General features: G+C 43.8%; 1 protein-coding gene across 5 annotated transcripts in view; it reads right to left on the reverse strand.

Moving 5' to 3' along the window:
* Nucleotides 1-14,128, reverse strand: part of IQSEC1 (IQ motif and Sec7 domain ArfGEF 1) — a 277,486-nt gene that overhangs the window by 129,812 nt on the left and 133,546 nt on the right. For 2 of the 5 annotated variants that reach the window (XM_033517564.1, XM_033517565.1), the window contains exon 3: nucleotides 6,145-6,189. The exons of the other annotated variants lie outside the window; for them this stretch is intronic. In XM_033517564.1, coding sequence (XP_033373455.1) covers nucleotides 6,145-6,189 — 45 coding nt within the window. The remainder of the gene's footprint in view (nucleotides 1-6,144; nucleotides 6,190-14,128) is intronic. 5 annotated transcript variants of the gene reach the window in all.

Genomic DNA, 14,128 nt, shown 5'->3' on the forward strand with positions numbered 1-14,128 from the left:
CACGGACACGGACTGACGGACGGAGAGACAAAAGGACAGAGAAGGAGACAGGCTGACAGCCAGGCAGACTGCCGGCGGGGACGGACAGCCCCTCCAGGGAATGCCTGCGGAGATCCCGGGGGATCCCACAGCCGCATCGGAGCCATCCCCGAGCCGCAGGCAGGGAGCTGCTGGGGCTGGGCATGTTACAATTAGCAGCTTTTGCTATCGAAACCTCTGCTAGGCACGATAAAAACGGCTTGCTTTTGTTCTGAGAAGACGAGCACAGATTTTTAAAAATCTTTTACCCTGGCCCAATTCTACCGATTCCCGCCCCTCCTCCTTCTTTCCTCTCTATCCCAACGTGAACTGTCAAGGGTGAGAATCCTGGGATGGAATCACACAGGGCAGGGTTAGATTAGAGAATAGGTGGGAATTCTTCCCTTGGAGGGTGCGGAGGCTCTGGCCCTCAGGGTGCCCAGAGAAGCTGTGTCTGTCCCTGGAAGAGTCCGAGGCCAGGCTGGACACTGGGGCTTAGAGCCACCTGGAATAGTGGGAGGTGTCCAGGCCCACGGCAGGGCGATGGAATGGGTTGGGCTTTAAGGTCCCTCCCAACTCCCATCAGTCTGGGATTCTGTAAATCTCCTGGGATGGAAGAGACCCGCGAGAATCATCCAGTCCAACCCTTGTCCCTGCACAGACACCCCAACTACCCCACCCTGCGCATCCCTGAGAGCTCCTGGAGCTCCGGCAGCCTCGGGGCCGTGCCCATTCCCTGGGGAGCCTGGGCAGTGCCAGCACCTCTGGGCTAGAACCTTTCCCTGATTTACAGCCTGAGCCTGCCCTGGCCCAGCTCCAGCTGGTCCCTGGTCAGACAGGAGAGATCTGTGCCCATCCCTCCCCTTCTCCAGTCTCACTGGATACTCTGGATTAACAACAGCACAGAACTGCTCCATTGCAACTAACAGGCCTGGCACACAACAACTTCAGCTGCAATTTATCTTAAAAAAAAAAATCTAAAAAAAAAATTTAAAATTTAAAAATGCTTTTAAATAAGAAGTGTCCTGATGGAGACCAACGCTTGTGTCCAGTTTGCTGCAAGTTCACTCTTCCAGCAACCACAATTCGGCTGTTTCTCATTTTGTTTAATTTCTGAAAATCACTCATAGTAAACATAGAGGCTACAGCTTGCACTACTGTCAAACAGGTCTAGAGGAACTTAAAGAGTTCAACAGTCACAGCAACAAAACCAAAATCAGAATCTGACCAAATGCTTCAAAACCACTCTGGCACTTGGACAAGTGTTTAAAACAAAACCAACAACCAATCAACCAACAAACCCAAACAAACAAATAAACCATGAAACACCCTCACAATCCTCTCCCCAAAAAGCCACAAGAATTTCAGCACTGTTTAAAAATATGCAAAGAAAACCAAACCCCTAAGCCTCAACGTGAGGCTCTTTTCCATGTGGACCTATCCAGTTCCCCAAGTGCCTGGATAATAAGCTATATTTAGGCATCTCTATAAGCTATATTTAGGGGTTCTGATTTTACTCGCTGTCACTGTGCAGTTACAGAAGTGCATTGCTTCTTCTTACAAAACTGCTTTTTGTAAGTTTAATTAAATGCAATTATAAATATATTTGAGTAAAAACTGGCAGTTTCTTTAGTGAAGTAAAGAAATCCGTGGGTTATGCTTAAACAGGGTCACACTTTGTGTGGTATTTCCCTAAAACCACCTTGTACAGAACAGGACAGTTGGTGGGAATGACCAGATCATATGAAAAGCAACTTGCAGGGAAAAAAACATGCTTGATTTGGGCCTTTTAAAAAATAATTTCTTGTGAAGATTCTCTTTCAATTACCCCTTTTTCCTTGTGCTGCCTGCACTTATTTGCTGGGATTTCTTTCAGAGCAGCACCAGAGCTGGTGACTGCTAAGCAAACACAACTGGGTATCTGTGAGAAGCAGCATCTACCCCCAACAATGCAAAACACTGCCCAAATCCAAGCCTATTTATCTTCCTGGACTCATATCCTTTGGGCTTCGATAGCTTGGCAATTGTGAAGTCACTCATGCCATCATGGTGAGGATACTTAGATTTTCTTATCAAAACACTTTCATCCTTGTTTTTCATCCCCTGTTTTCCAGGGTAGGTTAACCTGGGAGGAACTGAGGGAAGGCCCTGGAGACACAGTGGCTCCTGGTGAGCCCCAGCCTCCTGGCACTGACTCCTGCCTTGGGTTCGGTACTGCCAAGAGCGTAATGGAAAATCATTTTTCCTTTGTTTCCACAAAAAAAATCACAAGAAAAAATAAAAGAAAGATGAAAAAAAATTGAGTTTTCCCTTTTGTAATATTTTTGTATCTGATTTTTTTTACATTCCAAGAAAAAAAGAAGGAAAAAACAAAAGAAAAAATTGCTACATCCCATAACCAAGGCCAGATATTCACAGGATCAAGGAAAGAAGGGAAAACCAGCCCAAGAAAAGTAAGCTCAGGAGATACCAGCCAAAGACTTGATCCTGAAATGAGAAACTTACCCTTTGTTCACATTGCAAAGCAATTTCTTTCTCAGCATCATATCTTTTCCAGAAAAAAAAATAAAAATCCTATTTATCACCTTAATTATCTATTTCTAAGGAGTGGGCTTGGAGCATAGGAGCCATGTACCCATGGATTTCCTGACAGCATCCAGCACTGATTATCCCACCCTTCATGCAGAGAAAATGCTAATGAGGACTTTTGCAAATGAAAAGCCCCATGCTCTCAACACGTACTTCATTTTCACTTGTCTTCCAGAGGAAAACAACAAAGGAAATTAAGCTTCATCTCACGCTCAGCTGGGATATAGAATTGGTTCTTTCAAAAAGGCATTTACCGAAACCTTTGACTTTGAATTCCCAGGCCTAACACATGTAGGGATTTTTGGATGTGCTGCTGCTCCAACACTTAGAGCCGTGAGCAGTTTGCTGAGAATTTCTGCAGTCACTCAGAGTTCAGCCTCTGACAGGGCTTTCAAAAACAGCCACTAAAGAAAGGGCCAAGTGCAAATCAAACGTTGTACCACCTCCTATTTTAGGGGTGGTTTTCCTGCCAACCCCTGGAGCTCTGAGGCTGAAGGAAAACAATCCACTGAGGGATAAAATAACCCCAGCATGAAGCCAGTGCCTGCTGGAGTTCCTGGTGTATTGCTTTCAAAAGTTGGGCAGACCAGGAAAATTGACTTTTCTGGTGACAATCTTTCACAAAATATTAATACTGAACTACTGTTATTAATTAGCTAAACTTTTAGAGTGATATGCCAGGAACATTCCTAAAAAATATTTCACTTCCCCAGAAAAACTGTGTATCCCCCTATTTAGGTGGAGCACAGAAATTGTAGTAGTTAAATTGTTTTCCACAAGTCTTTCAAGACCTCAGGATGAAATACTCGGCTGGCCACAAACAAAAAAATTCATGGTAGCATGTATTGTGGAGTTCAGGGATTTCACAGGACCCAGACAGTGTGGATTCCATATTCATCCACAATACCCTGCACACATCATATTAAAAAGTGGGGGAGTACAGAGCAGGGGTACAAACCAAGGCTTTGCACAAGCAAAGAGATGCTGAACTTCTTCCTGGAAGGTTTGAGGTGCTTACAGGACACCACAGCACACAAAGCTCTGTGCACAGGGTAATGTGTGGCCACTGAAGTGCAGTAAGTGGCCTCCACATCAAAGCTGGGGAGGAAATTCCAGGGCTACTCAAAGAATAAGGCAAATTTTGATGTTCAAGGCTCTGGCAAAACAGATGTCCCTCCCTGCCCCTCACAGGCATTCGTGGGTACCATCCCCTGAGCATCCCTGCCCCACCAGGGCAGGTAGAAGAGGTCATACAGAGCCCTCAGGCTTGGGGACACCCTGGAGACACCCCAGGATGTTGGTGACAAGCACTGAAGAGATGCCCAGAGAGTCAGGACATAAATCAAGGTCTCTTCCTTCCATACTGACTTGAAGGGCAGCTCTGCTGCCTAAAAACCTTCCAGAAACTCAAAACAAAGTTCCTTGGCTTCAGAGAGCTCTCAGAGTTCTGCACTCCCCCACAGATGAATTCTAATCACCATTTGATCATACCCTTTATTTTTTGTTATTAAGACACTCAACTGCCAAAATATGACAAATCCACCCCAAATATCTGCAGAGCTCAAACATTTAAATTTCCAGCTCATTTGGAACTGGCCTGGCAATTCAACTTTCCATAAGGGCCATAATAAAATTTAGATATTAGGAAACAAAATATTTTCAGATGCCAGCTGAAAGCTGACAGTGGCCAACCCAAAATATCCAGAATAAATCCTGTGCAGGCTATGAAAGAAATTGTGCCAGCCAATATATACACACACATAAAATATTTTTACATATTTTCCTCTTTATAATGGACATAAGCAATTTTTTCACATTAATCTTTACCCTTTCCAGCAATGAGTGGTTCACTAAGGAGAAATGTCCTTTTTGATGGGAACAGGAAATTTGTGAGCAAAATGCAAAAAGAGTACCCTGACTAGGAAATACTTGACAGGACACTGGGTGGGGCCATGTTAATTGGTACATCCCTTTTCTGGGTTGTTCAAAGGCCAATTTGCTCAACGGGTTCATGAGAACACATCCAGTAACAAGAAGTCTTCCATTATCTTCATCATACTTAAAAAATAATGGCCTTAATTCTGTCTACAGCTCCAGAACAGGCTTATTTGACCTGCTGAAGTGGGCTAGGTATCACATGCTTTTCCCTCTACAACTATATAACACTAAGAAAAATTCAGTTTTATCTGATAAAATCTCAGCCATTTTCTTCAGTTTCCCTTCTGTGATTGTTTTGCTTCAGATTTTTTAAACTCCACCAAATTATTAATTTTGTAGTTAAAGAGTGGCATTTCTACATCTTTGTCTGGTAACCCCCAAGTATTATTTCAGCTCAGTCCTCAACATTCAGAAAGATTTACTGCATGCATCTAATTCTTCCATATTCCTCACTGATACCTCATCTGCCATGGAAAAAAATACTCAGTGGAAGAAAAAACATTGTAATAAAATCTATTTTGAGCCTGCAATAAAAGTGGCAGCAATACCTGTCTCTGGTAAATCACACACCAGCAACAGGATGCTCTTGTTAAAATAAATTTGCAGAGGAGCAGAGCAGGGGGAAGTTGGGATTGTTCCTGCATTGTCCTGCCACACAAAGATCCACTATTCCCATCACACTGGGAATGGGACTGAAGTGGGGACTGAATGTGCCCCAATGTTGCTGTGCTGAGGACAAAGGGAATATCACAGCAGAGGGGATGGCTGCTGGGAAATGGTAACAAGGAAAATGCTTTACTTTCAGAAGACTTTACACTGAATAACAACGGAAGATTAATTACAGAGGGGCCTTAATTTGAATAAGGTTAAACACAAAAGCTCCCAGTTGTGTTCAAGCAAGGTTCAAATGACTTCATGTGGGAAAAAGCCACATCTTTGAACCAGAACATCTCCAGAGGAAGACTTGTACCAAACCCGTTTCCAGTTTGAGAGGGAGGGACTCTGTCCCAGATTTACCAAAGGAAGTCTGTGCCTTTGATGCACTTTTCAGTGTGCAGGGATGAGAATAAAAGATGCAAGGTACCCATTTGATATGCACAGTTAACAGGGCCAAGCATTGCTTTCTAAATGGAGTGATCAAAGTAAGATCCCAGTTCTGCCAGTGCCTCCTGTGACAGAGCTCTCTGAAGGGTAGGTGCTTTTATCAAAATGCTGAGCAACAGAAATATCAGTGGCATCTTCATGCAACTGTTCCCCCAAAGCAGCAAAGACCTGCCAGAACAGGAGGAAAGGTCAAATACTGGCAGCATGAAGGTTATAAAAATCTGAGAGAGAGGTGGTTTGTACATAGGCATACCTTCTGTCGCTCCCTTTTGTGCTGCTCGGAGAACAAACCCATGGTTTGAAGCTAAGACTGAATTTCAAGTTGGAAATCCTAGAAAATAGCAAATTATCCACTCTTGGGAATATCCAGCTATTGGGTCAGTGCCTTTGCTGGCTGTGCATTGCAAGATCAAGCTGTGTGATGTGCAGCTGGTGCAGAACAAGGCATTTCTGTCAGTTCAAACCTACAACTACCAGCTATGATTGCTACAGTACCTGAGTGGGTCAGTTGAGACACTGCTTCCTGTTTCCAGTGAAGTCCTGAGGTGACAGCAAAAGAATAAAATTATAAAGTATTAAAGTACAAACCAAATTAAAAGCACGAACTATTAAAAAATTCTATGTCCTAAATATCAACGACTTTACATTCTCTTCCTTCTTACTGACATTGCAGAGTACTTAGCATGCCATTAAACATGAGAGTAAATAAAAAAACCCAAACAAAAAAACCCATCACCCTTTCCTAGATTAGAGAAGGGGGAATTAGAGAAACATTTGTCTGAATAAGTCACAGCCTGATCAATTTTCAATATTATAAAAGCACTCCATCCTTCTGTATCTAAGTGAGCAACTTTTATACTCTGGGGCTTTCTGCTCTCTACACAATAAAGGCAACTGTGGAATTGTCTTGCAGAATTATTGCAGCACAAAGTTCAGGTAATTGTAAGGACTGAGGAAGTTCTCTAAGTATGTTGATTTTTGAGCAGCAATATTTAACATGCAGTGTGGTGTAATTACCCTTGCTCTCTCTGAGCATGACTCCAGATTTATTATAATTATATCTATTTTTATATATATTTAATATATATTATATATATATATATATTATATATAACAGAGATATATATATATAATGGTTACTTGGACTCATCCATTTCTATCCCTTATACAAATGGCCATAGATCAGTCTTTGCTCACAGAGCCATAAACATGTACAGTAGAAGTTCATAAAATTCACATTAGAACTGCATTAATTATATTTACAGTGGTCATTCATAAATCAATGGCAAATCTTTACTTTGAATTCCAAGATTCCTAATTCATTTACAAAACTAAACAGGGTGGTGTGAAGGGAGGAGGCCATAAAAGCAGCAAGAATTATCTGTACAGAAATGGAAACAAACCATACTGTCCAAATAGCTTTTAACTAAAGCGCTAAAGCTTTAAAATAGCTTTGGGGAGCTTATACCACCCTGTAATTTGTTTGCTTCCCCAGTTCAGGATTTGTGAATAGTGCTGAATTTTGAGGGGGATGGCTCACATATGCCAGCTTTGTTGGCTTATGGTGTTGGTTTAACCATGGAAAAGAAAGGGTGAACTTCACTTACAATTCAGTTTCCTGCTTTCCTCCATGTGCTGTGGAGGTACCAGCCTGCTCACTCAGCAGGGCTTTTGCCTTGCTTTTAACCCAGACTTGCAGAAAAAAATCTGCTCTGAGCAGTCTCGGCCCCTGGTGCTGTGAATAAATATTTCTCAGACGCTGTCTTTGTGCAGCAGGGATGTGCGGTGCATACAGAGGAGATGCTAATGAGCAGTGATTAGCCCCAACCCCAGCACACCTCTGATGACACTGAACACTCCTGACACAACCCTTAGGAGCAGGATTACAGCTTCATTAGGAATCCTGGTTCTCCTTCCTGAAGTCAGGCACCCCAGGTAGCACCCAGACCCCCAGTCAGGAGAGGCACATGTATTTCTATATATAAACTCACCTAGGAAAGGCACAGCTCTTAGCAAAAATACCCCTCTTGGAGTCATAAACCAGGCTCATCAAGGTTGGGAAGGACCTCCAGGATGAGTCCAACCCTTACCTTGACACAGCCGGGTCCATCAAACCACATCCCCTCAGCACCACATCCAAGTGTTTTCCGAGCACTTCCAGGGCTGCTGATCCCAGCCCTGCCCTGGGCAGCCTGTGCCACTACTTGCCAATCCTTTCAGGCAAGAAATGTTTCCTAATATCCAATATCCAACTTCCCTTGTGCAAGTCTTATATGTTTTTTTAGCTGAAGGGCAGATATAGGAACAGTGGCAAAGACAGGAAAACCTTCTGGAGCTGATCTGGAGAAATTCCCTGGATGAGAAAGATCCCCACACTGTGGGGAGAAGGGTGGAAAACAAAAAGCCCTACAAAGGAGGGCTACACACCCAGAATTATTATAGCCCAGCCTTTTTGCCTGGCCACCCACCCTCAGATTCAACTTGGCATTGTGGAAAACTTCAGGCATGGTCTGACAACATGAAAACCAACATTTAGTGGCCACAAAACCCCCCACTAGAAACAGTAGAAACAGGAGAAACCAAGTATAAATTCTACTGAAAGATCTGGACTTAGGGTACAAAAAGTTAGTTAATTCCTGTCGAATTTAGAAAATAGTATAATCACATCTTTACTCCCCTGCTTTCTTTCCAGCTAAAAATCCCATTTAAATATTTTGGTTTCTTTCCAAACTGCTCAAAGATAGAAAGTTAATTTAAAACATAAAAATAACCTAGATTCTGAACACAATGTCATTAAAGCTACAGCAAACCAAGTATCTCATTGCACACAGGATCACTTCAGGAATGATAAAAATATATCTCATTAAGGTTTGTTCATTTTGCTTTACTTTTTTAACAAATGAACTGGACAGGAAAATAAAATACTGCACTGCTGTGAAGAAAGTGAGCAGGAAGGTCTGACAATCCTTTTTATTCCTAATGGGCACTGGCTCATTATATTTGTAGCCCAGAAAGAAGCATAGATAATACCTAATGATGAAGCCATTAAAAAGATATTGTTAAATATAACAGACTTGTCTATATATGTATTATTTCCATTGGAATGAATAAAGGTATCTTAAAAACTTCCCAAACTACCATTAGCTGCAGAATTGCCCAAGGCTTTGAGTGAAAATTGAGACTGAGCACAAACTGCCTAACTGCCTGGAACTATCAGGGAACGCTCCACACCATCCTGGGGGCTGTTTTGTATCTCCAGTTTGTTTCTATGGAGTTTGCAAGGTCCTTCCAGGTGGGCAGTGAAGGAAATCTGCCCCAGTTTCACTGTGATTCAGCTGAATGACATCTCCTGAATGACATCTCCTCCTCTCCTGACATTTCGGGGAAAGGCACTAACTAAACTGGGCACACAGTGGGATTATTTACTGCTACTGTGGTCAGCATGAAACCTGAAGAATATGTATAATTGTTGGTAGTAACGACTGCTTTCAAGACTAAAAGGATTATCCAAATTATGGATATCCACAGCTCCTGGATGAGGAGCTTGCCTAGAGCTTCCACCTGTGTCCATCAGCACGGGAATCCTGATCAGCCCCCTTCTGCAGTGCATCATGCAGGAGAAAATACAAATGTTTCCAAGAAATCATTGGTCTAAAATTCAGACAGTAAGCTTTGGGTGTAACATGCCGGCTGCGGGTGTGGAGACAAAAATCCACAACTCGTGCTCCAGGTGCTCATGAGACAAAACAGCCTCGTTTATTATTCAGAACTCACTTAAATACCCAATTCAAATTTCCCAGGCTAGACAGCCATGGCTGAGATCTCTCTCCCTGCCCTGCGTCCTGGCCAGTGGTGTGCTTACTTCTCACCTTGGATGGGGCTGGCTGAGGGTGCCCTGTAACTTATCCAGGGATGAACTATGCTAGCTGAATTGGATTTGTGTTATGGTCAGATTTACTTTGTCCAGACCAGCTGTACTGTGACAATACTGTGACATTTGGGTATCCATAGACAAAAACTATAAACACAATTCTGATCAAGAGTTCTGTCTTGGAGCACAAAACAAGGCCACAGGCTCCAACTCCTGTTATTGGCACTGTGTGCTGAGCAGAGAGCATTCCCAGCAACAGGGTGTCTAAAAGATCTTATTCCACAAGGCTATAGCAGATTGAAGGGAAATAAAATTATCTCTTGGTGTCTTGAGCCGTGATACAAAGCTCTGGTTTATTTTGCTTGTTTTGTGATGAAATAAACCGGGTTTTGTAAATACAAAAATCAGTGCAACTAAAGGTTATTTTGGAAGTAGTCTAAGGTGGAGCTCCTTCTATTGTGTGACATAGAGAGGGCAGGGAATGAACACTGGAGAAGTGAAAACCTCCAGTGGTGCTTTGCTCAGCTGTGACAGCAGACAAGGAGTGTTATTGATCTGGGACTGCTACAGAGCCCTTCAACTCCTGCCTCTCCATGTGGAACAGTGGCAGTGGGAACCACTGAGGATTTGGAAGATGTCTCTGTGACTGCAGCAAGCCTCAGTGTGACAGAGCCACCCAGAACTCTGCTCTGGCTGAGATGGATGAACGGGGACAGTCACTCCACACAGCAGCCTGGTTTTACCTCTGGTGATGGAGGGTGAAGTCAGAACTTCAGGAGGTTCTTATTGGGCTGAGTGGATAATCCTGGGGGAGTCCCCATGCTGATGGTTCAGTCCAGCTGCCTCCCCTCCTCAGGGTCCCCTGGACAGCCTCAGGCTCAATTTGTCTGGATAATGCTGAGCTGGGGCACCAAAGTCCCTTCCCATCAGTATAGATGGCTGCAACTGCTTCATTAGCTGCTCACCAGAGGACAGAGGAGACACCAGCACTACTCTCTTACTGCTGGCAGAGCCTACAAATAACCACACAGCATAGGCACACATCGTGCAAGCAGCCAGAAAAATATCCAATTTGAGAAAAGCCAAGATATTATTCTGGCTCGAAAATGCACAGTGGTGACAGATGAAATAACTGCAGTTGAAGCAAACCCCTAGCTTGATCCCAAATAAAGACTGCTCAAATATATCATCCTTTGGCTAAGAAGGGAGATTCACTTGGAGCATCAGAGTACAAAGTTATGCTGTCTGCAGACAGCCGCTCAGAGGGGTGTGAGAGGAAGAGGCAGCTCTGAGCTCTGTGAGAGCTCCAGTGCTTGCAGCACTGTGCTGCTGCATCCCTCTCACACTGAGGGATGGAATGCAAAATAATACATTAAATATTTAAGACCCTGTCTGGGGTGTTGCTCAGCGAATAATTGCTGCTGCTTGGCACACAATTTCTTCTTGGAGCTGGCAGTTCACGTAAGAAAGGGAAACCTGCTCACTGCAGGCTGGTGCTGTGGTGTTGCACACATTCACATACAAAGGAGGACTAACTTATTTCTTTATACTCCAAAGTGCAGCTTCACCAAATGGAAATCTTTACCCTTGCTTGACATTGGTCTGGCACACCACAGATCCCAGTGCTCCATTTGGAAGGAAAGTCCAAAGCATCCAATCCCAACAGGCAGAAAGAGGACAGAAGGATCATCCTCAGCCAGGATACCCCATCCCTCAGAAACAAAACTGGAAATTATAATCCAGCCATTCAGAGGAAATCATCCCTACATATCCCTTGGCAGAGACCTGCCAAGCCATCAGGGAGGGCTTGTTCCCAAAAAGCCCCAACGTGCCCTGAGCTCAAGGGACCCAGGGCCTGGCAGCACAGCTCCTGTCACACTCCTTCACCTGATCCCCCCCAACAAATGGTCATGAAGGAACAAGCTGGGGAAAATTCTCATCTGAATATCATGGAGCAGAGGCTGATGAAGAGCTTGGTCTCCTCCCAGAATTGGGAGGGATCTAACAGAGCTGTGGCTGGGAGCCCTGCAGCAATATCGCTCTGTCTGGAGCATCCTTTCTCAGACATGCAGCCGTGGCCTGCATTAATTAATTCATTCACATTAACAATGTGCGTGACACCAGGCACTGCCAGGCACGAAGGGCAGGGCAGTGCCTGCCTTCTCCTGTCCCCTGGCCTTGGCACTGCCATGGGCCAGTGCCAGCCACGGCGGCCCTGACGGACACTGTGCTGCTCGCACGGCAGTGCCACAAATCCCTTCCCTAGGACACTCTGCAGTGATAAAGCAGGGATGGAGCACAAGCAGGAGCTCCCAGGGAAGCTGGGATGGCTCTGCAGCTACAGTCAGCAGATCCAATTCAGCAAACTTGTCTCACTGTAGGTCTAAAAGTGGAACAGTCACACTCCAGAGGATTCCACAGGATTGAATGGGTGAGCAGGGCAGAGGGAAATAGCACTCATTGGAACACACCCTGAAAATACAAATTAAGACTTCAGATTAAGCCTTTCTGTTGGACAGACAATTTAATAGCTGTGCTTTAAGAACTGGAACTGCTCACCTGTGGAAAGGCAGCTTGAAGATGGAAGGGCCTTATAGAATACCATGGAAATTCCTGCTTCTCATTTTCTTTTCTCACACATTTTGTTCCAAATATTTTAATGAACGATTTAGACAAGGAAGTATTTAAACACGTACTTAATGCTGCTCTTAGAAATAAAAGGCTTTCCTTGCTTGGGGCTCAAAGTGAATTGCATTCCCAAAGCTGGGAATGTGCTGGACCCCTTGTTGGATCTAAAGTGCTCCCAGCACTGGAAATGGAAACCAGCTCCACTGCCTGTCCTCAGAGCACAGCTTCTTTGCCCAGGTCACTCACACAGAAATGTGCCCAAACACTGATTTTTACAACATGCAACAAATCAAAATATAATTGCAGTATATCAAAGTGATTTTAGATCTGTCTAAGGAAAGCAATGTCTAGGAAAAAAAGCCCAACATGACTCCAAAAGCCAGGAGGAAACAGTCTAGCAAGGCTCAGCTGGTTTCATTAATTTCAGAACACTGTGCAAAAGTGAAATTGAATTTTTGTGCAGGGACAACAGAATTACATTAAATAAAACTCATTTGTGCTTTCAAACTTGGGCCCTGCATTCCTAGAGCAGTCTTTAGGAGTAACAATGGGGGGAACTGGAGAAGTAGAAATGCTGCAATTTCTGTTTTGTAGTAATACACACTGTACAGTGAAAATGTTACATTAAAAACATGTACATGGAAAAATTAACTTCCAAAAACTGCCACAAGGTAAATTAACTCCAACAACAATACCTAGAGGTTAATGGCCCAAATGTTTAGGATTTTCACTGCCTGGTATTCAGGCAGCCCAGCCTTCTGCTGGGTTTTCCAAAGAAGCCCCCAAGTCCTGAACTCTGAGAAAAAAAATAACTTTATCAGGGACCCACCCCAAGGACTAGAAGCACTTTAGAATTTATTATCTGCTGAACATTTACCCAGCATTGTTTTTCAAGGTGCTATCTTGCCAGAGGAGCAGATCTCATATTAAAATATTGCAGTGATGTGGTTTTGGCTTTGTTAGAAGTGAAGCCCATCATTTAAATTGCACTTATTCCCAGAGTTACACAAAGGTCAGATGTTTATTAACAATCCTCACTACTATTTGAAGCTCAAATATAGAACCCTGAAAACAAAACCAACTCGTACATGCAACATGGGAATTGAGGTTTTCCAAAGAAAGAAGGAGTGTTGTGATAGCAGCAGCCAATTGTATATAACTCAGTTTGAAGACATTACAGCTCCCAGATCTGTGTTTAATCCCCTATGAGTCCAAGGTCCAGCCTGCTAATGTAATCTGAGAGCTGAAGTGTTTGAAAATGTCTTGTTCAACAACATGGTTAGACAAACTTGCTCTCCACTAGGAGTCCTCACTGGTGTCCCTGGCCAGCAGCAGCTTTCCCTTTTTGTTTGTGTACCATCTGCACAGAAGGTGATGCTCATGAGAGTCACAAATCCCAAAGCACTCTCACATTACATGAAAGGTTCCTTGATGACTGTGAAAGGAGCACTGGGAGTACCCGAGTTAGACAAACTGCTCTGCTCTGGGTGAGCAAATCCCAGCAAACAGCTCAGAGACACCCTGCACAATTCCCCACACCAAGGCCCACCCAGGAACCACAAACATCCCAATCCTCCAAGTATCCTCCCAGGGCGTTTGAGATAACCCTGCTGAAAAACAACAGAAAATAAAGGCAGGTGAGTAATCCTGAACTGAAGGTATAATTTGTATTTGAATCTCATGAATCCTTTTGGATTCTATCACTGTCCTCCAAACTCAGCTCCCAGCAGCTCTGTGCTGGGATGCAGCAGAGGATAAAAACCTCACCAAAGTGAATACACAATGAACAGAGCCCAAACTGGTCACATTACATCACATCCTAAGACAGAATCTTACACCAGCATCACTCCAAACTGAGCTTGTTCCTGTTGATGCAAGTGCTGTAGGTGTATTTAACACACTGTGACAGCTCTTGCTGGCACCCAAGGGTGGCTTAGGGACACATTCCACTCCACCTTTCCCCTGGATTTTAGGCCAAAG

Source organism: Parus major, chromosome 12 (genome assembly GCF_001522545.3).
Source record: "Parus major isolate Abel chromosome 12, Parus_major1.1, whole genome shotgun sequence".
Lineage (NCBI taxonomy): Eukaryota > Metazoa > Chordata > Aves > Passeriformes > Paridae > Parus > Parus major.